Source organism: Dendropsophus ebraccatus, chromosome 1 (assembly GCF_027789765.1).
Source record: "Dendropsophus ebraccatus isolate aDenEbr1 chromosome 1, aDenEbr1.pat, whole genome shotgun sequence".
NCBI classification, from domain to species: Eukaryota; Metazoa; Chordata; class Amphibia; order Anura; family Hylidae; genus Dendropsophus; species Dendropsophus ebraccatus.
In genome coordinates this window covers 226490493-226516911 of record NC_091454.1, presented here as the reverse complement: position 1 = coordinate 226516911, position 26419 = coordinate 226490493, and the positions used below count along the sequence as shown (strand labels likewise).

The following is a 26419-nucleotide window of genomic DNA, read 5'->3' as shown; positions in this document are numbered from 1 at the left end:
AATGCCTCCTGGTATTACTACTCCAACACTTTCTGCCATTACTCCTATTACATCTCCAGGTATATACTCCTACAACACCTCCTGGTATTATTCCCGCAACACCTCTGGCATTACTCCTACCACACCTCCTGGCATTACTCCTACCACACCTCCTGGTATTACTCCTGAAACACCTCCGGGTATTGCTCCTAGAACACCTCCTGGCATGGCTTCTGCTGTACCCTTAGGATATGACGGGTTATATGCGGGAATGCCTTTTGATACTGTACCGCTTTTTTTCCCCAATAACCCTATAAAACAGGATGGGGGAGCCCGGATCTAGGTTTCTTGTATTTTAATTCAGAGTTCCACATGTAGTATTGGAGCCCAGCACAGGAGAGGACTGGATTACTGACTATTACCAGCTGTATACCAGTATCAGTATTCCATAGAATACTGGTACAGTAATCCCTAAACATACAGTATTAATAGGTTCTAGGCAGTAGCGGTTTTGAGCACCAAGCATCCCACGCAATTGCGTGGGGCCCCCGACATCCAGGGTGGCCCCGCTCTGGTGCCCAAGACCGCTGTCCCGCTGCTGCGATCTTAAAGAGGACCTGTCACCCCCCGTGCCGGGGTGACAGGCTCTCGACCCCCCGTTCCAGCCCCCTATACTCACCTGATCCCGCCGGGTCCCGCTTCCTGATCCGGTCGGGTCACGGATATATCAGCTCCCGAAGCCCGGCGCGCGCGCTGACAGGAGAGTCTGATGCTTGTAGAGTCGTAAAGAGCGCACATAGTTACAGGCAGCAGCAGCACTGACAGGGTGAGAGCCATTGGCTCCCTCCCTGTCTGTCACTCTTGTGGCCGCAGGAAGTGCTTTCCCTGCCTCTTGTGACTGCAGGGAAAACACTTCCTGCGGCCACAAGAGTGAAGAGAAGAGGAGATGCCCGGACCCAGGTGAGTATGTGTGGTTTTTTTTTTGTGTTATACACTATATGGGAGGGGGTGCACACAGCGGGGGTCGGGGGCACAGGAAGGCCATATAAACGGTGGGGGGAGCGCACAGGGGAATATATAAACAGGGGGGAACGCACAGGGGGTCTATATAAACGGGGTGGGGGAAGCGCACATGGGGTCTATATACTTATGGGACAGCAAAGGGGTCTATATAAAAGGGGGGGAAGCACACAGGGGGTCTGCATACTTATGGGAGAGCACAGGGGGTCTTTATAAACGGGGTGCGGGGAAGCGCGCAGGGGGTCTATATACTTATGGGACAGCAAAGAGGGTCTATATAAAAGGGGGGGAAGCGCACAGGGGGTCTATATAAATGGGGGGAAGCACACAGGGGATCTGTATAAATGGGAGAGCACACGGGGGCTATATATAACTCGGGCAGCACACAGGGTCTGTATATAACTGGGGGAGCTACTATATAGGGGTATGGAGGGGTGTAACTACTATATAGGGGTACAGGGGACCTAACTACTGTATGTGTTGGAGCCTAAAATGTTTCTCTGACAGATTCTGGAGAGAAGATTTACAGCTGGGAGAGGACTTCAAGGTGGCCCAGGCTGGATGGATAGAGAAAGAAAAAGAAGTAAAAGACGCTGATCAGAGAAGACGCCTCCTGTAAGTCACTGGATGTAACTGCACTCTGTTATAGGGTCTGTAGTGATAGGGGTTATGGTGTGGCGATATTATGTAATGGTATCATTGTACTCCTGTTTTGTTCAGAGTAGTTTTGAGGCAATATGCAATCTCTGTATGGTGGTAGGGGGGTTATAAGGGACTACTGGAGGGGGGCGCATGTCGAGGGGGGGGGGGGCGGTCATGACTTAGCTTGGGGCCCCAGAAATGCCAAGACCGCCCCTGGTTCCAGGAAGACCATTGTGTGTTGAAAATATTGTATGTTGAGACCAAAATTCTATGCAGCACAGGACATGTAGTATCACACTACTATGGAGAATCACTACTAGACAGCAAACCAGTACAGGCATTTAAGTAATACTGGGATTTTAACAGTAAAATGGCCAGTTTCATTGGTTGATCATCCAGTTATTTACATGTGCTGCAGATACTGACTGTTTGTAGCATTGTATGTTGTATGTTGAGTCTGGTCTCAAGTTACAATGGTCCAGAAAGGAACACTGTATGTTGAAAATATTGTATCCTGAGGCCATTGTAAGTTGATGGATCACTGTATATTGTATGGACTAACCACACTTAGCCCCATACCTGCTCTGTCCCTGCACCAGCTGCTCTCCCTGACAAGTAACAGACCGCAAGGGAATAAAGCATCAGGAGACCTGGGTCTATATAAACACAGATCACCTGATGTAGCTGGCAAATCACTGCTATGCTTGCAGCTAACATGTCTGGGGCATAGAGTAGTGGGCTAGCCCCTTCCCCACATGTTCATTGGCTGATTAAAGCCACCGGACATGTAGTCAGGACACTATCAATGTTGTTCGAGCACCATGCGGTACTCAGTCGAGTATCAAGTACATTTGAGAACCCTGATCCTTGAGTAAATAGTGAGCTCAAATAAGCATGGTCACTCATCTCTAGTTGGAGCAAAATACACTATAGCTGTAACTAATAAATCAGCTATAAAGTGGCCAAAAATTGGCCAAAAGTAATCACTGGGAACAGACCACGTGCAAAGAAAAGAAATTCGAAAAATTGTAAGAAAATTTTGACTTTTTCAAGCCTGGAAAATTATTATTATTTTTTTTAGGTTTAAAATAAAATTTAAAATTTAAAATAAAATTTAGCCTCCAACTCTGCTATACAACTCCTGGCACGCTGTGAATACCCCAGTAAAACTTTTATTACAAAGCGAGTAAAATAAACTTTTACATTATGACATACTGTAGGGCTAATGTAATAAATAATTAGAGGTAGTGCTGGGCGGAGATGTCCATCTATTTGGGTTCTGCAACGTTCTCCAAACCCAAACACTGTTTGCATGTTTTCCAGGACTCCCTAGGGCTGCATCCATGGGAAGTGAAATGCAGAGCGTTTAAAGAAGGTTGCCCAATACAAACAGTTCTGCATCTTTGCTCAACACTATGGATTGACCCTTGTGTGGTCGGACAGAGTGTATGAAAGATTGGGGTAAATGTTATTAGAGGTGTGAAAGAGAGGAGAGTTGAAATGAATTGTTTATCCTGTTAGGAATGTAAGAACATACAAGTAGAATGAGAAGAAAGAGAATGAAAGAAAATGTTTTTGGACCTTGGAAAAATAATTTATAACTTTCATCTGTTCTTCAAGCAGGAAAAAAATAAGACCGGGGTCACTGAGTTCTTCCTCTTAGGATTTCATGTCAGCCAAGAATTAAGACTTTCCCTCTTCTGTCTTCTCCTTGTGGTTTACTGGGGGACAATATGTGGGAATCTCATGATCATCACTCTGGTGTCCACCAGCAAGATCCTCCACACCCCAATGTACTTCTTCATCTCACAACTCTCCATCAGTGACATATTGGTGATTACGGATATTGTCCCCAACCTGCTCCACATCCTACTGAATAATGGGGCCATACTAACTTTTAATAACTGTGTGTCTCAGTTTTATTTCTTTGGTGCCTCTGAAACATTTGAGTGTTTCCTCCTGGCTGTGATGTCTTATGACCGATATGTGGCCATCTGTAATCCCCTCCGGTACTCCTCCATCATGACTAGTGGATGTTGTTTGGTATTGACCGTCATCTGTTGGTTGTCTGGATTTTCCATTACTTTGGTTTACAGCATTACAGTAACACAACAGAATTTTTGTGGCCCCAATATCATCGACCATTTATTTTGTGATCTTGTCCCTTTGATAGAACTTTCCTGTTCTGACACCTTCATTTTTCACTTGGAGACATATTTACTAGGTATTCCAGTTGTAATAATCCCAACTACAATCATTGTTGTGTCTTATACTTATATAGTATCAGCAGTATTAAGGATCCCATCCAGTACTGGTAGACAGAAAGCCTTCTCCACCTGTAGCTCCCACCTCATTGTGGTCTCCATATTCTACTGGACTCTGTTTGTTGTTTATGTTGTCCAAACAAAAGGCTTAACATTCACCATGAGTAAAATAATATCCCTTCTATATACTGCGTTTACCCCATTGATCAACCCCATTATATACAGTCTGAGGAATAAAGACATTATGACAGCTGTAAAGGAAACACTTCATAAGCGGATGACCTGGTAGCAATAATATCACTGACATCATTGAGAGTAGACAAGAAGTTTCTGTAGGCATCAGCACATATTGTAAGGCTTCATTAACAATTATAAGGGTGGGTTCACACTGAGGAACTCTCGAGGAATTGTAGAGGAAAGTTTTCTGCTTGAAATTCCTCGCCTATTCAGCTCTGGCAGAATAGGAGCAGAAGAGGAGATGAATTTGAGCAGAATCTGAGCAGAATGCAATAGGAATTCAAGCAGAATGCAAGCAGAATTTAAGCCCCCGTTGACTTCTATAGGATCCCTCTAGCAGAATCCGCCTAAAGAATTGACACGTCAATTCTTTGGACAGAAAGCAGAGCTGCGGCAGAAAATTCTGCTCGGAAATTCTGCAGTGTGAACAACAGAGCAGAAATCCTATTGAACACAATGGGACATTGCTCTGTACATATTTTACGGGAGTAATTTCAAGCTGAAATAAGAGCGGATTCCTCTTTAATTCCTCGCCTAATTTCTCACCTATTCCTCAGTGTGAACAAATCCTTATACTGTCACCGTCGCTGATAAAATCTTGAATTTCCCATCACCAGCAGTACTCAGAGCCGTTACTCAGCCCCTTTAGCAGTGATTCCAGCCTCCTTTGTTCTTGATTTCTTAGCTTCAAGGCAGGACGGAAGGTGTGACTAGGCTTGGAGTAGGATATTATGATTTACGATTTAAGCCCCTATTGTGCTTTCATGTAGTAGTTTTGCCTTCTGTACCACAATATGATAGTTATGTCCGTATGTCTTCATATACACTGCTCAAAAAATAAAGGAAATACTCAAATAACGCATCCTAGATTTGAATGAATAAAATCTTTTCATTGAATATTTTGTTCTGTAAAAAGTTGAATGTGCTGACAACAAAATCACACAAACCTCATCAATGGAAATTAAATTTATAAACCAATGGAGGCCTGGATCCTGGATTTGCAGTCACAAACATAATTAAAGTGGAAAAACACACTGGTGGCTGATGGTCTCCTGAGGGATCTCCCCCCAGACTGGGACAACTCCTGGACAGTCTGTGCTGTAATGTGACATTGGGGTATGGAGGAAAGATGATGTCCCAGAAGTGCTTAATGGGATTCAGGTCTGGGGAACGAACGGCCAGTCCATAGCCTCAATGCTTTCATCTTGCACCCACTCCAGCCACATGAGGTCTAGAATTATCCTACATTAGGGGGAGGAGGAACCCAGGGCCAACCGCACCAGCAGGAGGACACAGTCAGTGACAGCTGCTGCTGTTCACTGTCTCCCTCTCTGACAGCAGCCCCCCCCTCCCCCCTCTGTGTGCACTACCTTGCCCCGGAGCTCAACCGCCACGCACCCTGTATCCCCCTTCGTAGCTCACCCCCCATGCATCCTCCCCCATGCGATCTCCAGGAGCCCCCCCCCCCAAGTACAGGCTGCGGCCACCCTCCATCGACAATCCCACCGTCCGGAGCTCACTCCCCTGCGTCTCACCCGGCAGTAGTGAGTGCAGCAACCCGCTCGGCAGCAACCCCTTGCAGAACAAGAGCTCCCAGCATGCTCAGCCTTCTCTCCGTGCATGCTGGGAGTTGTAGTTCCCCCCTTGACTCAGCTCACTCACCCCAACGGTGGCCGCATCTCAACCGGTGGGCGGTAGCGGTCTGCACTAGCCGCGCCCCCGCTTCTCACCCGCTGCCCACTGTCCCCTCATCTCACCCGCTGCCCGCAACTCAACTTCCCCCATGCGAATCGCGGCTCACCTGCGGCCCCCCAACATCTCACCCGGTGGCCAGCCACGGTCCGCACTCCGCACCCCTGTGCCTCCCCATCTCACCCGGTGAAGGCACTGCCACCCCCGCGACTTGCAGCTCCCCCTTCACTCAGCTGCCCGACCCCGCATCTCACCCGATTAAAGCACCCCACCCCCTGCACGACTTGCAGCTCACCTGTGGTCCCCCCCACACACACACTCCGCATCTCGCGGTCCGCACCAGATTGACCCCCCCCCGCATCTCAACCGGTCAGCGGCACACCCCACCACCACCATCTGTGCCCCTCCCTTCACTAAGCTCGCTCACCTCTGCTATGTCACTAATACAGCTCTGCTATGTCACTATTACACTGCTATGTCACTATTACAACTCTATGTCACTATCACAGCTCTGCTATGTCACTATTACACTGCTATGTCACTATTACAGCTCTGCTATGTCACTGCTATGTCACTATTACAGCTCTGCTATGTCACCATTACAGCACTGCTGTGTCACTGTTACAGCTCTGCTATGTCACCATTACAGTTCTGCTATGTCACTGCTATGTCACTATTACAGCTCTGCTATGTCACTGCTATGTCACCATTACAGTTCTGCTATGTCACTATTACAGCTCTACTGTGTCACTATTACTACTCTGCTATGTCACTATTACAGCTCTGCTATGTCACTCAACTGCACTATGTCACTCACTCAGCTCTGCTACATCATGGACCAATCAGGGAGGTGCAATGCATGATGGGAGATGTAGTTTTCTGGCCGGTGCCATGTTGGAAATAGTTGGGCTTTTTAAAAAAACTTGTAACTATGGAACAGAAGCAGCTAGAAAGACTGAAGATGGCTTAAAATTCTCAGGGGGACTTGGTGAGTAAGACTAGCTAGGTTTGGTAGCATTTTTTTTTTTATTTTTTTTTTTTTTTTGGCTCTTGGGGGAATACCCCTTTAATTATTCATATAAGTGAAGCTGCCCACAGTTAAGAACAAGCTGTCTTCAGTAAGAGGTGTCTCCTCTTCATCCTTCCAGCCAGGCTTCACTGCCACCCAAGAGCTGTTCTGGGTGTCACCCTGCTAGAAGCTAACCTCCTTCTCATCTTTGTCCTCCTCATAAACTGTCCTTGGCTGACCCAAGGTGTGGACGGGTGGACCGTCAACTGGTAGAATGGACCTTCTCCTCCCCTGCTTCGTTATGTGTCACCATTACCACTTCCAATACAACCTAAAGTGTTTTTACAAGCAGGCACAGGATGGGGATTATGACTCAGTGGTTAGGCAGCCAAAGCAATATGGAAAGGCCTAAAGTACAAACACACAGAAGGCACTTTTTACAGAAGATATGGCATATTTAGGTAATGTGCCAGAAGTTTCTGCACCACCAAGACCAGCACATGCACCAGGCAAGGGATGTGCGCCAAACTGGCTAGGCCCAGATGCCCAGAGCCGCTACCAAATGTTTCCCTTTGTCGCACACCATGTTGCTGATCTCCAGGTTCAGTCTGTCTGCTGCTCAATTCCTGCCCACAGCTCCTGCATGGTGTGGGGTTTGTCCCTCAGAAAGATCAGTTTCAGCACAGCCTGATGTCTCTTCCTCCAATCTGTGCTGAAATCAGGGGTGCATGGGCTATGATGGCTGGAAGAGAAGGTGGCAGAGGTGAAGCAGAGTGGGAGGAGGAGGAGTAAAAGGGGCAAGGATTGCCATTAAGCAATCCTGGGTGGTGGCAAGACATGTAGCAGGACTGTTCCCTTTTCAGGCCCAACCACCACTACATTCACCCATTGGGCAGTTAGGGAGATGCAACATCCCTGCTAGTGTTTACTGGTTCACTTATCAGTGGTAATGTGAACCTTGGCACTGATGAACAGCAGGCACCATATCTTCTCCTTAACTTGATGGTGCAGGTGAGGGATGGCCTTCCTAGAGAAGTAGGGGTGGCTGGAAATGACGTACTTGACATACTAGGGGAAAGCCACCGCAATCAGGTCCTTAAAACTTTCCGCCTTCACCAGCCTGAAAAGGAGCATTTAGGAAATAAGTTTTTCAATGCTCCCATTTAGAACCAGGGATTGTTGGTTCGAGGGGCCATATTTTTTCTTTCTTTTCAGGGCTTGTGGGATGGAAAGCTCCACATTTCCTTGTAAGATGTGGACATGGCCTTATACATTGGTGGCGGTGCTGTGACATCTTCCATTTGAGCGCAGAACTGTGGGCTCGTCCGGTGGGCTGACCTACAGGCGGAGACTACAGAAGCAGAAAAAGGAGTCTCTGATGTTTGCAGGCTTTTCTGGTATCTAATCAGGGCATGGCTGGGGATGCCAGGGCTACCGTGACGTGTACAGGTTTGTTGATTGGCTGCTGATGTGGTACGCTCTCATGTTGTAAATTTCTATGCAAACTTTGAATAAAAGACTGAAATGAAAAGGGCTCATTCTTTGTGTGTAATGTAGTAAAGACCTCTGTTATGCTCATTCTCCATTACTTAGATCTGAAATGTTACCTGCTAACACATAGGTGTAATGAGCACATTTTTACAAAGAGGCCTCACCCCCGTCATTTTTGGATATCATAAAGTTCTCTTTCGTAAAGTTTTCTGTTCAGTTTTATTATTTTACACAATAACTCAGTTATATTAGAAAACATAATAAACTCGTCGGTCTGAAAAGTAACATTGTAAATTATTCTTTTGCGTTTGCGACCTGTGGGATCTTGGGGAAAAGCGGCTAATTGCCATTTTTTTTCAGGTTGGATCAGAGGAGACAAAGACATATAAATCTCCATAGAGTATACTCCCCATGGCCCTCAGCTTTCTTACTATGTATATATACTGGTCTAAGCAGTCACTTCATGATACATGCTATGTATAAAACATCCGCGTGTCTGATCCCCACACCTGAACCTGAACACAGTGGATTTCTTCATTCATGGTAATTATATGACTTGCAATGTGATAATTCAGGGCTCTGGAAATACACATTATGAGTACAGCCGGGAGGAGTCTTGTGTTGCACCTAAAAATAATTGTACTTATATATCTCAGTGATGTCATCCATGAATGTGTCATTACTGGTACTCCTCATCTTACTAACCTTACCTTGATCTCTCAACATAAAATCTTAGCAGAATATATTTTCATACAAAAAATTTCTCAAACACATCCTGTGATGCTTATGTAACTTATCCAAAGAAAAAATATATACTGTCCCTTTTTTGTTTGTACCATAACTTCTATATGTTCTGTATGTAGGAGAACAATCTGTCTACAGTCACTGAGTTCTTCCTCTTAGGATTTCAAGTCAGCCAAGAATTAAGACTTTCCCTCTTCTGCTTTCTCCTGATGGTTTACTGGGGGACAATATGTGGGAATCTCATGATCGTCATCCTGGTGTCCACCAGCAAGATCCTCCACACCCCAATGTACTTCTTCATCTCACATCTGTCCATTAGTGACATTGTGTTAACCACAGATGTTGCCCCAAACTTACTCCATATCCTGCTGAATAATGGGGCCACCATTACTTTTATTGGTTGTATCACTCAGTTTTATTTCTTTGGTGCCTCTGAAACATTTGAGTGTATTTTCCTTGCTGTGATGTCGTATGATAGATATGTGGCCATCTGTAATCCCCTCCGGTACTCCTCCATCATGACAATTAGATATTGTGTGGTATTGACCATCATTTCTTGGTTGTCTGGCTTTTCTATTACTTTAATTAACAGCATTACAGTAACAAAATTCCTTTTTTGTGGACCCAACATCATTGATCACTTATTTTGTGACACTGTGCCCTTACTAGACCTTGCCTGTTCTGACGTCTTTATTTTTCGTTTGGAGTCGTATTTACTGAGTATCCCAGTTGTAATAATCCCAACCATAATCATTGTGGTGTCTTATACTTATATAGTTTCAGCAATCTTAAGGATCCCATCCAGTACCGGTAGACAGAAAGCCTTCTCCACCTGTAGCTCCCACCTCATTGTGGTCTCCATATTCTACTGGACCTTGTTTGGTGTCTATATTGCCCCATCCAAAGGACAAACATCGACCATCAGTAAGATCATATCCCTGCTATATACTGTTTTTACTCCTTTGGTCAACCCCATTATATACAGTCTGAGGAATAAAGACATTAAGAAAGCCGTCCAGGAGACACTTCATAAACGAGTGATCTGGTAAATTATGAATAATGTTACTGACATCATTGAATTAAGAAAAGAAGTTTCGGTTGGCATCAGCTTGTAACATCTTAAAACATCAAGGAGTTACTGTAGGTACCAGCCTCGCTTTGGGATTTTAATTACAGATTATTATTACAGAAATAACAAAGTGTGTGTATTAATCATGTTAAGTATTCAAAGAATATCATTTAATGCACATTTCAAAATGTTTGTGCTTCTTGACATGTTAGTGACCCAAATAATTTCCATTTTTGTCTTATATTTCTCACCCTCTAACAGCTGTTCAGCCCTACCCCCCCCACCCCCCCACCCCCGCAGGACCAATAGTACTTTATATCAACACTTCTTATTTCACTATAAAATACATTGTGAAACTATTAACAAACAAAAAAAAAAAACAATAATAATAATTTGTGTGTTGTGTTAAGCCAACTTGCCAAACTGTTTTGGTTTTGCCAATCCTCTCTTGGCCTATGGCTGTATCCAATGTTCAGAGTTAAAAAAAAAAAAAGTCCCAAACACATTGTGTGATACTTATTTAACTTATCAAAATAATAAAAATACATTGTCCTTCTTTGTTTGTTTTACCATATTGTCTATCTGTTCTATATATAGGAGAACAATCTACAGTCACTGACTTTTTCCTCTTAGGATTTCAAGTCTGCCCAGAATTAAGACTTTCCCTCTTCTTTCTCCTCCTGGTGGTTTTCTGTGGGACAATATGTGGGAACCTCCTGATCATCCCCCTGGTGTCCACCAGCAAGACCCAACATCATTGCTCATATATTTTGTGACACTGTGTCATTACTACTTCTTTCCTGTACTGACATCTTCATTTTTCATTTGGAGTACTATTTAAAGAGTATCCCAGTTGCTATAATCCCAACCTTAATCATTGTAGAGTCTTATATAGTTTCAGCAATCCTAAGGATCCCATCCAGTACTAGTAGACAGAAAGCCTTCTCCACCTGTAGCTCCCACCTCATTGTGGTCTCCATACTCTACAGGACCTTGTTTGGTGTATATGTTATCCCATCCAAAGGACAGACATCTACAATCAGTAAGTTTTACTTGTTTGGTCAACCCGATTAAATCTAGTCTGAGGAATAAAGATATTAGGAAAGCCGTACAGAGAACACTTACTAAAGCCGTGAACTGGTAAATTATCAATAATATAAAAAAATTACTGTAGGTGTGGAGCTACCTCCATTAAAAATTATATAAGTGGAATATTTGGGATGTACAAAACTAATTTATTACAGAATTAGCAACTAAGGTGTGTGCATTCAATATGTTATATATTCAGAAAAAAAAAAAATCATATAATGCACAATTCAAAATTAATGTTTTTCTATACTCTATAGTGACCACAATACTTTCCATCTTTGCATTCATGTTTTTTTATTCCTCACCCTCTGAGAGCTTTTTTTTTTTTTTTTTTTTTTTTTGCTCGACCAATTGTACTTTATTTCGACATCTCTTATTTCACCATAAAATACATTATGAAACTATTAAAAGAATAATAACAATAACAATCTGTGGTGTGTAGTGTTGAGCCGACTTGCCAAACTGTTTGGGTTCATGAATGCCCTCTGAACCCAAACATTCGGCATTTGACTCCTGTTGTTTGTTTAGGTCATCAGATCACAGGATTTGTGGCCTCATATAAGTACAGGAATGACCTGTAGTACAATGATGTAAGATCTATCCCTTTGTGTCTCAGTGGCCCTGATACAAATTCTTCCAATTTGATGGAATTTATTCTCTTACATTTTTATCTGGCAGTACCGGGTATTGCATTTTACTAGATTATCCTAGATAGGAAGGTGCAATGAAGCTTTTGCCTGTGACTTTCCACTCCATGTGAGCTCCCCTAGTGTCCCACAGCCATTCCCTAATGCTGTTACCTCAATGAATTGGAGCATTTTCCTCCATGAAGATGACATTAGGCCTGTGTTAATGCAGAGACACAATGGTTGGATTACTGCTATTTTTCAAGTAGTATGGGCTGTCACTGCACCATTCACAATGAGTAGGGAAAGAGTAGGTAGTAGTGATGAGCGAATAGTGAGATATTCGAATATTCGATATTCGTACGAATATCACGCGAATATTCGACTATTCGATCGAATATTCGATCCCATTAAAGTCTATGGGAACAAGTATTCGATTAGTGAAAAACATCTATTTGACCATTTGGAGGGTAAAACCGGAAGCTGGGGGATTTGAACGCTTTTCGAATATTCGCGGGATATTCGTCCGAATATCGAATATTCGAATATCTCACTATTCGATCGAATATCTATTCAATCGAACAGTATTCGCTCATCACTAGTAGGTAGTAGAGATGTAGGCATCCAAAAACACAATGATAGGCTAGGTCCATGTTAAATATGATGTGTTTTACAATGAACAATATCTTGGTATAATATAATGTAAGTCATATATACTGCTGACCTCACCATAATAGCACAACACTATTCACTGTATAAAGTGATTGTAATACTGACATTATAATATCATATTCTATACTAAGGAGACGTGTATAAGTTGGAAATAGATACATAAGTGTACACAGCACTATTCACGGTTACATGACGTATGTAGGGTGGTAATGCCAGTACACAGCACGATAACTATACATCCATAGCTGGAAACAGGTTATGCTGATGCATAGAGAAAGAGTTCTATATTTGTTATGGTCATATATGTGCAGACACAAACACTCAATTATAATAAACACACCCACACACGACATTGACAGTGAGTCATGAACCCTATATAAGATGGTAGTCACCAAGATGGAGGTTGGTTGGATCAGGGCTGTACAGAAGGTATGAGCCCTATGTCACAAGAAGGATCCAGGGCCTTCAAGGAGAAGGTTGTGATGTAAGCGTGAGGAATCCATGATGGAAGCGTGAAGGAAGGAATGTCATCCAGGATGCTTGAGTGAAGCAACAGCTGCCTGAAGCTCGTGACGATTTGTGTAACAAACCCTTCACTTCAAAGGACTCTCATATGAACTATGGACACTAAAGGCTGTAAGACGTTTCTCTGATATTCTTTTCTATTCAATTCTGTAATTTCACTACTTTTAAAGAAGAAGCAATAAATCTCCATTTTATAAAGAAACCTCTCTGATGTCATCCTACTGCGGAGAGCCATAAACTACAGGTGCTAACGCCATTTTCCCAATTGTTCAAAATTTGGCTACCAGTAAATATAAGTAGATGCCTAGAATTAAAAAAGTGTTTTGACAATGATGAATGGTTACATTTTGATGACGTAGGACGGTTAAGGTTACTCTGCAGTGCTACAGAGGTTCTTACTTTGGACATTTTGAATAAATTAAGAATTGGCTGGAACGAATGTACTTTTACATTCATGTCCATGTACAAAAGAGCATATAAAGCAATTTGTTCGAACATGTTCAATGTAAAAAGTAACTTTATACAGAAGTTCAAATTCTTAGATCAAATTCTTAGATCCTGTAACCAGAGTATTGGCATCTGACAAGGAATCTATTTTGGAAGCTGCCAAGGTAATCGATATCGCCAGACGGCAGGAGTGGCAGAGTAAGTCAAAGTCCCACAGAGAAATCCCACAAAATAGTCAAAAAGAGATTAAAATGTCAAAACAGCCATATACCTCTAAGACATATTTCAATGATGAAATTTATTTAGAGAGACGTAAAAAGATTCATGTAAAACCCAAATCTTACTTTGAGACAATGTCAAAAGTAAATGATTCGGGAGTGAGTGTGACAGCTGTTCAGACACCTAAAAGTAGGGAGAGACCAAGGATACGTGATCCTCGGCCTGTCACAGAGCTGTCAAGCAAAGACAGATTGGTACCAAATGGTTCCAAAGCTGACTTTCTTGCACTCATAAATAACAAGATCAGGAAAATGCATAAATTAGGAGAACCTCAATATTTGAGAAATGCATTTCATATAGTCAATGATTTTCTAAATCATGAAGTGTTCAGACCTGGAATAGGGATTGGCTAGATGTTTCATATGATATGTGAAGGATATTAATGACTGGTAACGGACCCGGCTTTGTACTAAGGACTTGAGTTATTTAATTACGGAATAAAAAGTAGTTATTATGTATTATTAGTAATATATGAGATATTATTAATATGGATAATGCAATGCAAATTAATACATAATAATAAGGATAATAATAAAAATAATATTTTTTATTTTTATAGCACCAGCAGATTCTGTAGCACTTATAATCATAGTTTAGATCCTGAGAACATAGAAAGGGAATTAATGACAGTTTTAAAAGTGTAACTGGTATAGATATATACAGTGTATATGTTTTAAGCTAATAACCTTTCTCCCCCTAGGAATTCTTTTTAAATGTCAAAGGCCATTAATAAGTGTATGGATTACTTCTCAGAGGTCAGGATATGTATGTACAGGGATTCTGTATTGAATCTATTACCTTTCCATTTGTTATTAACTTTAGTAGTTAATTTCAGGAATCACTCCCAATGGCTAAATTCTTAAATGTATGATATGTGATTCTAATGATATTTTCTCTCATTATAGAGTCTTCACAAAAGAGAATATGAGCATTTTTGTGGTTAATGGTTGAATGTAAAGTAATAGTTTTGTGTTAGCCTGCAATGCTTTTTAATGATGTAACTAATTTGTCATAACAAAATCTGTCACTAATATAAGAGGAATTGCATTTGCTGAGATTAAACAATGTATTGTACTGTTGCATGTTATTCTCATTCAGTGCATGTAAAGGCATGTGTTTGGATAAGTGATTGATGGGAACAGGAGGGCCTGGAATGTCCTCAGAGTTATAAGAGACAAATACAGATACAAGTTTTCTCTCTCACCCTCTCGTGTTTCATGTCTATATGTTTTCGTCTGTGAAAACAATATTTTAAAGAAAGGCCTATATTTTTCTTCAACATGGAAGAATCGGTATATTGAGGTACAACCAATACACCAAGACTTGTTGGATCCATTAAACATCTATTTTTTAGAAGTATCCTAGGAATATACTTAAGGTTTTTATGCGCATTATTTTTTAAGAAGAGACTAAATGTGAAAATCCTCTGAGATGAATGAATGTCCACATGTAAGGAATAAGTGATGTGTGACATGTGTTATAGCAGCTGCTCTGTATGTGTATGCTACCGTGTGTGTGTGTGATGTGATATATCATGTTACTAAGGTAAAGTGTCTTATTTGTTAAGAAGGTTAAACATGAGGTAATATTAGGAGGGAATATTAAGTGCACAATATTTTAATTATCTTGAGTATCATCATAAGAACACTGATATATATTTGATGTTTATCCAAATAATATACAAAGACACATTTTCAGAGATACATAATAGTTTAGGGGTTATATTTAATCATGTCATTATAAATATGTCATTATCAGAAGTTTAAGTTCATTCTTTAACAAATGTTGTTTCAGTTTCTTACAGGACTATTTGATGGTGTCATTTCAGTTCTTTCAGTTGAGAAGTCCAATACACAAATACAAATGTGTGAACACACAGTGTGTGCATATATCTACGAGAATATGTGTTTGATAACAGCATGAATATCCCCTTAAGGACAGAGCCTGAAATGGCCTTAATGACAGAGACAAATTTTATGAATATGACCTGTGTCACTTTAGTCATTAATAACTTCGGGATGCTTTTACCTATCCGGCTGATTCTGAGATTGTTTTCTCGTGACATATTGTACTTTACATTTCTGGTAAATTGGAGTCGATACTCATAACAAATCTTTATGAAAAAATCCCAAATAATGTGAAAAAATGTGAAAAAATGCATTTTTCCAACTTTGAAACTTCTTTGCGTATACAGAAAGTGGTTATACCACATAAATTATATATTAAATAGCATTAGCAACATGTCTACTTTATGTTGGCGGCATTTATTAAACTATATTTCATTTTTTTTAGACAATAGGGAGCTTAAAACATTAGCAGCAAATTTCCAAATTTTCAGTAAAATTTCAAAATCAGATTGTCAGGAACCGGTGACACCAGACACACAGAGACAGTGCACCCTAAGCTCAGCCCCGCCCACTGTCCTCTACCTACTTGCCCCCCTAGGCTAAACCCCAGGGCAGCAACTGGGCGGCGGTCCCTGTACTGGCTAGGTGGGAAACAAAGACAAGACAGACAGACAAAACACAATAAAGAATGGTCAGGAATCCAGGTCACAACAGTCTGGCAGCGCAGTACAAAAACACAATCCAAGAAGCAAGGTCTATAAACAGGCAATATGGTCAGGGGCAGGCAGCTAGCAGGGATGGTCAAAAATACAAAGCAAAAGAGTCAGAATAAACAGAGCAGGAGAAACAGAAGCAGGCTGAGACAAGCTCAATATCCGGCAGTGAGAGGCAGGCTGGCAGACTCTATATAGGAGACCAGAGGTCCAGTGCAGGAGCTGATTGGACCGGACCCCTAATCTCCTCAGAACACCTGGGGCAAGAGCAACCTGACTGGCAGAGAGAACAGTCAATCAGACTAGCTAACCAGCATCATAGTTAACTCCGGAGTGGCCAGGAGTATCTCAGGCAAAGCGGGTGTGGCTGAACAAACACAGAAGAAAATAGAGCAGTGTTCAGACAAGGTTCAGGACACTGCACAAACATACAAAAACACTGAATATCAGCGCCATCACAGGCGCGCAGCACGAGCCAAAGGGCGCACGGAATTCGGTACAGGCACATTCATGACAGTACCCCCCCTTTTATGAGGGGCCTCTGGACCCTCACTTGATAAATCAGGTGTAGGCGGAAAATGACCTCTCACCACACAGGTTTGAATGTCACTCGCAATATCGCTATCCGTCTCCCACTCGTCAGCGGAGGACTCAAGAGTTACAGACAGAAGAGTTACAGACAGAGTTACCATCACAATTTTCATTCACATCAGGCACAAGTATGACAACCTCAGTGGGATGCACAGAACCAACTTCCACATTACACGAATTCACAGAAATGGTATCCTCAGTGGGATACCCAGAGCCAACTTCCACATTACATGAATTCATAGAGATGGCATCTTCAACAGGACAATGCACACAAACTCCACCGACCTGCGCGCCAAGATGACCCTCCTGGTAGTCATCTGGACGCTGATGATCTGGCCTTGCAGGACGCTTGGTACAAAAGCTGATGAAGTGTCCACTTTCACCGCAATAAAAACATAGTCCGTTCAGTCTTCTGTGTTCTTTACGGGCCAGGGATCTTTTAATTTTGCCCAGTGCTGAAGGTTCCTCTATGGTGACCAGAGGACGAGACATAGAAGGCAAAGGTTTAGAGGGGACAGAAGGAACATCAATGACACAGGGGTGGTCATGGCTTAGTCTTAGCGTGCGATCAATTGTAATTGCCAGGGAAATGGCCTCTTCAAGGGAGCTAGGGGTGGGGTGGCTAACCCAAGCTTCTTTGAATGTCAAAGATGTGTTCAGGTCCCCTGAACACTTGTCAGGCTCCTTGAGCGTGACCACTGGGGTGGCAGGAGTGGTAGCTGGAAGCTGCTGGGCCAATAGCTGGACCTGCTTGGCCAGCTCAGAAACGAGGGTAGCAAGACCCTCAAAGCGGGCAGATAACTCCTGTGCTGAGTCCATTACTGGCCACAGGTAAGGAGTTAAAAAAAATATTGTATGGCCGGATATTCTGTCAGGAACCGGTGACAACAGACACACAGAGACAGTGCACCCTAAGCTCAGCCCCGCCCACTGTCCTCTACCTACTTGCCCCCCTAGGCTAAACCCCAGGGCAGCAACTGGGCGGCGGTCCCTGTACTGGCTAGGTGGGAAACAAAGACAAGACAGACAGACAAAACACAATAAAGAATGGTCAGGAATCCAGGTCACAACAGTCTGGCAGCGCAGTAGAAAAACACAATCCAAGAAGCAAGGTCTATAAACAGGCAATATGGTCAGGGCAGGCAGCTAGCAGGGATGGTCAGAAATACAAAGCAAAAGAGTCAGAATAAACAGAGCAGGAGAAACAGAACCAGGCAGAGACAAGCTCAATATCCGGCAGTGAGAGGCAGGCTGGCAGACACTATATAGGAGACCAGAGGTCCAGTGCAGGAGCTGATTGGACCAGACCCCTAATCTCCTCAGAACACCTGGGGCAAGAGCAACCTGACTGGCAGAGAGAACAGTCAATCAGACTAGCTAACCAGCATCATAGTTAACTCCGGAGTGGCCAGGAGTATCTCAGGCAAAGCGGGTGTGGCTGAACAAACACAGAAGGAAATAGAGCAGTGTTCAGACAAGGTTCAGGACACTGCACAAACATACAAAAACTCTGAATATCAGCGCCATCTCTGGCGCGCAGCACGTGCCAATGGGCGCACGGAATTCGGTACAGGCACATTCATGACACAGATATTTTTAGGGACCTGTTCAGGTTTAAAGTGTATTTGAGGGGCCTGTATGTTAGAAAGCCCCACAAAGCACCCCATTTCAGAAACTGCACCCCCCAAACTCTGCAAAAGCATATCCAGAAAGTGTTTTAACCCTTTAGGGGAGTCACAGAAATAAAAGCTAAGTGTGTAAGGAATTTGAAAATTTTAATTTTCTGTGCAGAGATTTTATTGTAATCCAATATTTTTCATAATTATAAACCTATTACCAGAGAAATGCACCCCAATAATTATTGCCCCGTTTCTGCAGTTTATAGAAATACCCCATATGTGACCCTATTGCGCTATTTGACGCAACCACAAGCCTCAGATATAAAGGAGCGCCTAGTGAATTTCAACGCCTCCGTTATATTTGGTCATTTTTGACTGTACCACTTCAGGTTGGCAGAGGCTCTGGGGTGCCAAAACCTAAAAAACACCCCTAAAGGGACACCATTTAGAAAACTACACCCCTCAAGGAATGTAACAAGGGGTGCGGTGAGCATCTGGACCCCATAGGTGCTTCACAGATTTTCCAAACAATATGGCGTGAAAAAAGAAAAAATTATTTTTTACACTAAAACGTTGTTCTAGCCTTCAATTTTTCATTTTCTTAAAGGGATAAGAGGCAAAAAAAGACACAAAATGTGTAGCGCAGTTTCTCCCGATTATGAAATACCCCACATGTGGCGATAAAGTGCCAAGGGGGCGCAGGACGAGCCTCCAAAGGGAAGGAGCGCCAATTGGCTTTTGGAAGCTGAATTTCACTGAAAAGGATTTCAAGCGCCATGTCGCATTTACAGAGCCCTCGTGCTGCCAAGACACTGGAAACCCCCCACAAGTGACCCCATTCTGGAAACTACACCCCTCAAGGAATCTAACAAGGGGTGCAGTGAGCATATGGACCCCACTGGTGATGGGCACAAATGTGGAACAATGTGACGTAAAAGTAAAAAATTTCATTTTTTCACTTTCATGGCACAAATGTGCCCGTCATCAAGTGGTCCATATCCTCACTGCACCCCTTGTTAGATTCCCTGAGGGGTGCAGTTTCCAGAATGGGGTCACTTGTGGGGGGTTTCCAGTGTTTTGGCAGCACGAGGGCTCTTTAAATGCGACATGGCTTTCATCATCCATTCTAGCCAAATCCAACCTCCAAAATCCAAATGGCGCTCCTTCCCTTGGGAGGCTTGCCCTGCACCCACATGGCGCTTTATGTCCACATGTGGGGTATTTACGGACTCGGGGGAAATTGCTCTACACATTTTGTTTTTTTTCCCTCTTTTAACCCCTTGTGAAAATGATAAATTCAAGGCTAAACCAACATTATAGTGTAAAAAATGTAATATTTCATTTTCACGCCACATTGTTCCACATTTGTGCCCGTCACCAGTGTGGTCCATATGCTCACCACACCCCTTGTTACATTCCCTGAGGGGTGCAGTTTCCATAATGGGGTCACTTGTGGGGGGTTTCAACTGTCTTGGCAACACAGGGGCCTTTTGAATGCAACATGGCCCCTCGAAATCCATTCCATCCAAATCCAGCCTCAAAAAACCAAATGGCGCTCCGTCCCTTCGGAGGCTTACCCTGCACCCGAATGGCGCTTTATGTACACATGTGGGGTATTTCCGTACTCAGGGGAAATTGCGCTACACATTATATGTTTTTTTTTATCTTTTAACCCCTTGTGAAAATGAAAAAATCATGACAAGATTAATGATTTAGAGTAAAAATTTTACAAAAATTACACTAAATGTTGGTCTAGCCTTGATTTGTTTCCATTTCCACAAGGGGTTAAAAAAGAAAATGAACACAAAACGTGTAGGGTATTTTCCCCTGAGTACGAAAATACCCCACATGTGGGCATAATGTGCCATATGGGCACAGGGCAAGTCACCAAAGGGACAGAGCGCCATTTAGAGGCTGGAATGGAGGATAGAGGCCATGTCGCAATTACAAAGCTCCTGTGCTGCCAGGACAGTAGAAACCCCCGACAAGTGACCCCATTCTGGAAACTACACCCCATAAGGAATCTAACAAGGGGGGCAGTGAGGATATGGACCCCACTGGTGACGGGCACTTACGTAGAACATGTGCCGAGAAAATAAAAAATACAATTTTTTTCATTTTCACGTCCCAAATGTGGCCGTCACCAGGGGGCCATATCCCCGCTGCCCCCCTTGTTAGATTCCTTATCGGGTGTAGTTTCCAGAATGGGGTCACTTGTGGGGGGTTTCTACTGTCCTGGCCGCACAGAGGCTTTGTAATTGCATCATGGCATCCTCTAATGGGAATGGCGGCCATACCTACTTAGCTGGGAAAAAGGGACAATTCTAATTTATTTGGGGGTATTAGGCCAATTATTAGTTTATGAGGTTGGAAATGACAGGTGTCCATCAAATTCAACCTGTGTTGATCCAGAGGAAGGCAAAAAACCCTCGTAAGGCAGACGACAGTAGCCTCATCACAGGGGAAAATTCCTTCCCGACTCCATAATGGCGATCAGAATAATCCCTGGACCAACGTGACCCCTGAAATAGGAATAAGGGACAGAATTTAGATAATGTAGAACCCCAGTGACGTGTGGTGCGCCTTGAAGCGATCCAGTATGCAGAGGCCGGGGTGATCAGGACAGGTGTCACACTGGAAAATGATGTCCTTCCTGATCCCCCTGTTACGCCACACTCTGCACTTCTTCTGGGGTCTCCTGTTCTCCAGTGTGGGGGACGTCACCTGGAAAATGTTGTCCTGGTGCGATACTGGGTCCTTCATATCCAGAAGCGCTGGGTCCGCTCCATGGCTGCTAAATATTAGGGCGCTATTACTGGTTCTGATATGTTCAGATCGTGCCACAAGCTACAGTAGCTCAGGCAGCGAGGGATCAGAAGAGGGGGTGCTGGTATAAAAGTTATCCCCGTACAGGTGGTAACCTTTATCCAGCAGTGGGAAGATCAGTTCCCGGACGATCTTCCCACTTGTTCCGAGGATGGGGGGGGGGGAGGGGGCATCTGGGGGCATCTGGGGCTGGATTCGGGTGTCACTTCCTACAAACTCTCTAAGGGTACGTGCACACTGCGGAATCGCGACAGATAACCCTTCGTGCATTCCGCAGTTGGCACCCGCCGGCGGAGTGATGCAGGCGCATGTCTCCACACGTGTCATAGACTCCATTCTATGCACGGGCGGATTCCGCTCTCCGTCCAACGTGTTCATTCTTTGGACGGACGATGGAATCCGCCTGTGCATAGAATGGAGTCTATGACACGGGTGGAGACATGCGCCCGCATCAGTCCGCCGGCGGGTGCCAGCTGCGGAATGCACAAAGGGTTATCCTTTGCCATTCCGCAGTGTGCACGTACCCTGGATCTGTAAGTGTACCCTGAGGTACGCTCACACAGTTTGTAGAATTTCACACCATACCGTCATCTCTTATTGGGACGGTACTGGCGGAAAAGACGTGTCGGGGGGGCCAGCGTCACTGGATGATGAGGATGAATGGAGGAAAAAAGGATCCCCCCATTCATCCTCACTGGCTGTTTCGGTGTCGGGGGCAATAATAACGTATGCGTCCGACACCGAAAACACCCTGGGGGCCATCTTTATACGGGGACTAGTATATGGGGTATGTAGTGGTGTAGTGTCAAACTTTATTCAATGTAGTGTGGTGTAATGTAGTGTTTTTTTACGTGTTTTTTTACAGTAAGTATAAAAAAAACCTACGCCAACAAAGGAGTTGCTGATAAATGCCGCACTTATGATTTTTTCCAGCGTTGATGACCAGTAGCCAGAGAAAGAGACTGAGCTGTAATTCTTATCCAAGTAAAGCACTTGAAGGGAACAGATAAATCATGGACTGTTTTACTATTCTTTTCTTTGATCAACTGGCATGCTGAGACTTCTAGTACCACAAGCTTCTAGATGGCTATTGAACTTTCTTCAGGTGATCTATCCTGGGACTATGCTAAAGTATCTTCATGATTGACATTCTTTTGTTTGTTACATTTTTAACTATGTCAAGCCAACTACAGATGCCATGACCGGAAGCGAGTGGGCAAAATGTGAGGGAAGCTTAAAAGTCTGCACAATCCTCTTCTGCTAGCAGCAAGTCTACAAGTGAGTTTTAAAAGACTTTGTTCATTTCATTAAATCTCCTCCAGTGGTCATGATGGCAAAGGACAAAAGATGGCATATATAAGTGATGGTTGCTGGACTATGCTTTTATCAAGTGTAAGTTATACAAGATTCTATCCACCTCAGCGAGTTGTTGGAAAAGATTGCTCCTAAAGTCTGAGAACAATGGACTTTGTGCTATAAGCTAAATCTTTATCTCTTCAATCTGGATGAGAAATGACTATATTATGTTACAAGATGTCTGCTCTAGGTACTGACGTTACAGAGTTTTAAAGATGACCCTTGTAAAGACTACAGAAGTCACAAATGAAATGAGGAAGTCGTTTGCACAAACAAGGGGGGTCAAGAAGTGCTAACTCTTTATGTGTTTTTTTCAGTAGCCTAGCAGGTGTCAGCTGACAGCTTCAATTCCAGAGAGACAAAGACTCAAAGACTCTTTACCATGCAAAGGATAATATCAAAACATTCATTTTGTTGTTTACTTTTTCAGCGAAGGAGTTATTTTTTCAAAAGACTTTGCCAATCTTATTTTGATTAATTAACAACAAAGGAATGTATAACCTAAAGACTTTGTTACACCAAGAAGAGTAAAGTCATCTGAACCATTCCAAGTTTACCAAGGATCCAGATGAAGACAAGAAGATACATTTTTTAGACTAGGCCTAGCTAGAATTCTATCTTTTTATAAAATCAAATCACAGTTTCTCATAACATAATAATTTAAATGCTACAAATCCATTATGGTTTGGGTAAAGTGATAATTTTCATAGACTTGTTATTAAAGTGATAGACGTTGTCCTGTGTGTTTATAAGAAGAATGAAGAAAGAAGATTCCGTGATCTCTTATGTATAAAAGGTATTGTTCATTGGAAAGTCTTGATACATTGAGGAGTCAATACAATGTATTTCATCCTCAAGAGGGGGAAATGTTAAATATGATGTGTTTTACAATGAACAATATCTTGGTATAATATAATGTAAGTCATATATATACTGCTGACCTCACCATAATAGCATAACACTATTCACTGTATAAAGTGATTGTAATACTGACATTATAATATCATATTCTATACTAAGGAGACGTGTATAAGTTGGAAATAGATACATAAGTGTACACAGCACTATTCACGGTTACATGACGTATGTAGGGTGGTGATGCCAGTACACAGCAGGATAACTATACATCCATAACTGGAAACAGGTTATGCTGATGCATAGAGAAAGAGTTCTATATTTGTTATGGTCATATATGTGCAGACACAAACACTCAATTATAATGAACACACCCACACATGACATTGACAGTGAGTCATGAACCCTATATAAGATGGTAGTCACCAAGATGGAGGTTGGTTGGATCAGGGCTGTAAAGAAGCTATGAGCCCTATGTCACAAGAAGGATCCAGAGCCTTCAAGGAGAAGGTTGTGATGTAAGCGTGAGGAATCCATGATGGAAGCGTGAAGGAAGGAATGTCTCCAGGATGCTTGAGTGAAGCAACAGCTGCCTGAAGCTCGTGACGATTTGTGTAACAAACCCTTCACTTCAAAGGACTCTCATATGAACTATGGACACTAAAGGCTGTAAGACGTTTCTCTGATATTCTTTTCTATTCAATTCTGTAATTTCACTACTTTTAAAGAAGAAGCAATAAATCTCCATTTTATAAAGAAACCTCTCTGATGTCATCCTACTGCGGAGAGCCATAAACTACAGGTGCCAACGCCATTTTCTACATGCACACAGTATATGAAGTGAACCTATTTCTGTAGCCACTGCTGAGGAAAGGATTGGGCTGACTTAGCTTCCACAGGGAGTCGCCAGCCACACAAAGGTCTGAGCCCCGAGGAGGCGCAATGCGCTCAACCTTGCAGCCGGTAGCGTGGCCGAGCGGTCTAAGGCGCTGGATTTAGGCTCCAGTCTCTTTGGAGGCGTGGGTTCGAATCCCCCCGCTGCCAAAGTATGCATTAGTTTTTCTGTCACATGCTCCTCCCTATGGATCCCATAACCATTAAGGGTCTTTTACGCGGGCCGATAATCATCCAGAAAAATCGTTGAATCGTTCGAATTTAAGCAATCATTTTCTAATGAAAAAGCGTCAAGTATTAAAGGACAAAGTAAAAATGGTTGGTATGTCATTGATCGCCCCTTTTGAGCTGAACTCAAAATCATGGCTTGTCGTCCGCTAAACGAGCGCTTAAACAATTTATCTGTGCGCGTAACAAGACCGTCCCAGCAATTTAGACATGGTTCTTTAGGGCAAGTCCAACATTCCTTCCTCCACGGTTCCCTGGTCGGCATTTTCTCCTGCCCCAGTGGTGTGGCTCTACTTAGGGGGAAAGTGGCCATGTTTTTGTAGCGCTGGATAACCCCTTTAAACCCCCCCTTCCCCCGACCTGCTCTGTCGAGAGAAAGGGAGAAAAGACTTAAGGTCCCACCGAGATTTGAACTCGGATCGCTGGATTCAGAGTCCAGAGTGCTAACCATTACACCATGGAACCCTTGACAGCAAAAAAGCAGAAAAATGCCGAAACAGGGACATTTAATGGTTGACCCCCCCTCATGTATGGAGTATGTGCACACAGTATATGAAGTAAACTAAATTCTGTAGCCACTGCTGAGGAAAGGATCCGGCTGACTCGGCTTCCACGGGGAATTGCCGGCCGCAGAAAGGACTGAGCCCTGAGAAGACGCAAGGTGCCACGCTTGCAGCAGGTAGCGTGGCCGAGCGGTCTAAGGCGCTGGATTAAGGCTCCAGTCTCTTCGGGGGCGTGGGTTCGAATCCCACCGCTGCCAGAGCATGTTTTTGTTTTCTGTCATATGCTGCTTCAGCCCACTCGCCACGGCCAGAAAATTCGGCCCGGTTTTTCATAGAGCTTTAAAAATCCCAAGCAGGGTCTTTATTTGGTTGACTCCTCCCGTGTGGAGTGTGTGCACACAGTATATGAAGTGAACCTATTTCTGTAGCCACTGCTGAGGAAAGGATTGGGCTGACTTAGCTTCCACAGGGAGTCGCCAGCCACAGAAAGGTCTGAGCCCCGAGGAGGCGCAATGCGCTCAGCCTTGCAGCCGGTAGCGTGGCCGAGCGGTCTAAGGCGCTTGATTTAGGCTCCAGTCTCTTTGGAGGCGTGGGTTTGAATCCCACCGCTGCCAAAGCATGCATTAGTTTTTCTGTCACATGCTCCTCCCTATGGATCCCATAACCATTAAGGGTCTTTTACGCGGGCCGATAATCGTCCAGAAAAATCGTTGAATCGTTCGAATTTAACCAATCATTTTCTAATGAAAAAGCGTCAAGTATTAAAGACGAAGTAAAAAGTGTTGGTATGTCATTGATCGCCCCTTTTGAGCTGAACTCAAAATCATGGCTTGTCGTCCGCTAAACGAGCGCTTAAACAATTTATCTGTGCGCGTAACAAGACTGTCCCAGCAATTTAGACATGGTTCTTTAGGGCAAGTCCAACATTCCTTCCTCCACGGTTCCCTGGTCGGCATTTTCTCCTGCCCCAGTGGTGTGGCTCTACTTAGGGGGAAAGTGGCCATGTTTTTGTAGCGCTGGATAACCCCTTTAAACCCCCCCTTCCCCCGACCTGCTCTGTCGAGAGAAAGGACTTAAGGTCCCACCGAGATTTGAACTCGGATCGCTGGATTCAGAGTCCAGAGTGCTAACCATTACACCATGGAACCCTTGACAGCAAAGAAGCAGAAAAAAGCCGAAACAGGGACATTTAATTGTTGACC

The 26419-nt window shown here is 43.4% G+C and overlaps 1 protein-coding gene, 5 non-coding genes and 1 pseudogene across 6 annotated transcripts; 5 read left to right on the top strand and 2 right to left on the bottom strand.

Moving 5' to 3' along the window:
- Positions 1-3210: 3210 nt before the first annotated feature.
- On the top strand, positions 3211-4194 carry LOC138785723 (olfactory receptor 11H6-like). Its single transcript, XM_069961977.1, has one exon. It carries the CDS (start codon positions 3211-3213, stop codon positions 4192-4194), a length of 984 nt encoding a protein of 327 aa, XP_069818078.1.
- Positions 4195-9191: 4997 nt separating this feature from the next.
- Positions 9192-14729, top strand: LOC138785718 (olfactory receptor 5G9-like; annotated as a pseudogene).
- A 9825-nt stretch (positions 14730-24554) lies between these two features.
- TRNAL-UAG (transfer RNA leucine (anticodon UAG)) lies at positions 24555-24636 on the top strand. Its single transcript has one exon. It is a non-coding gene; the product is annotated as a tRNA-Leu (tRNA).
- A 471-nt stretch (positions 24637-25107) lies between these two features.
- TRNAQ-CUG (transfer RNA glutamine (anticodon CUG)) lies at positions 25108-25179 on the bottom strand. Its single transcript has one exon. It is a non-coding gene; the product is annotated as a tRNA-Gln (tRNA).
- Positions 25180-25392: 213 nt separating this feature from the next.
- On the top strand, positions 25393-25474 carry TRNAL-AAG (transfer RNA leucine (anticodon AAG)). Its single transcript has one exon. It is a non-coding gene; the product is annotated as a tRNA-Leu (tRNA).
- Positions 25475-25749: 275 nt separating this feature from the next.
- TRNAL-UAG (transfer RNA leucine (anticodon UAG)) lies at positions 25750-25831 on the top strand. Its single transcript has one exon. It is a non-coding gene; the product is annotated as a tRNA-Leu (tRNA).
- A 462-nt stretch (positions 25832-26293) lies between these two features.
- TRNAQ-CUG (transfer RNA glutamine (anticodon CUG)) lies at positions 26294-26365 on the bottom strand. The gene has a single exon. It is a non-coding gene; the product is annotated as a tRNA-Gln (tRNA).
- Between the last annotated feature and the right edge of the window lie 54 nt (positions 26366-26419).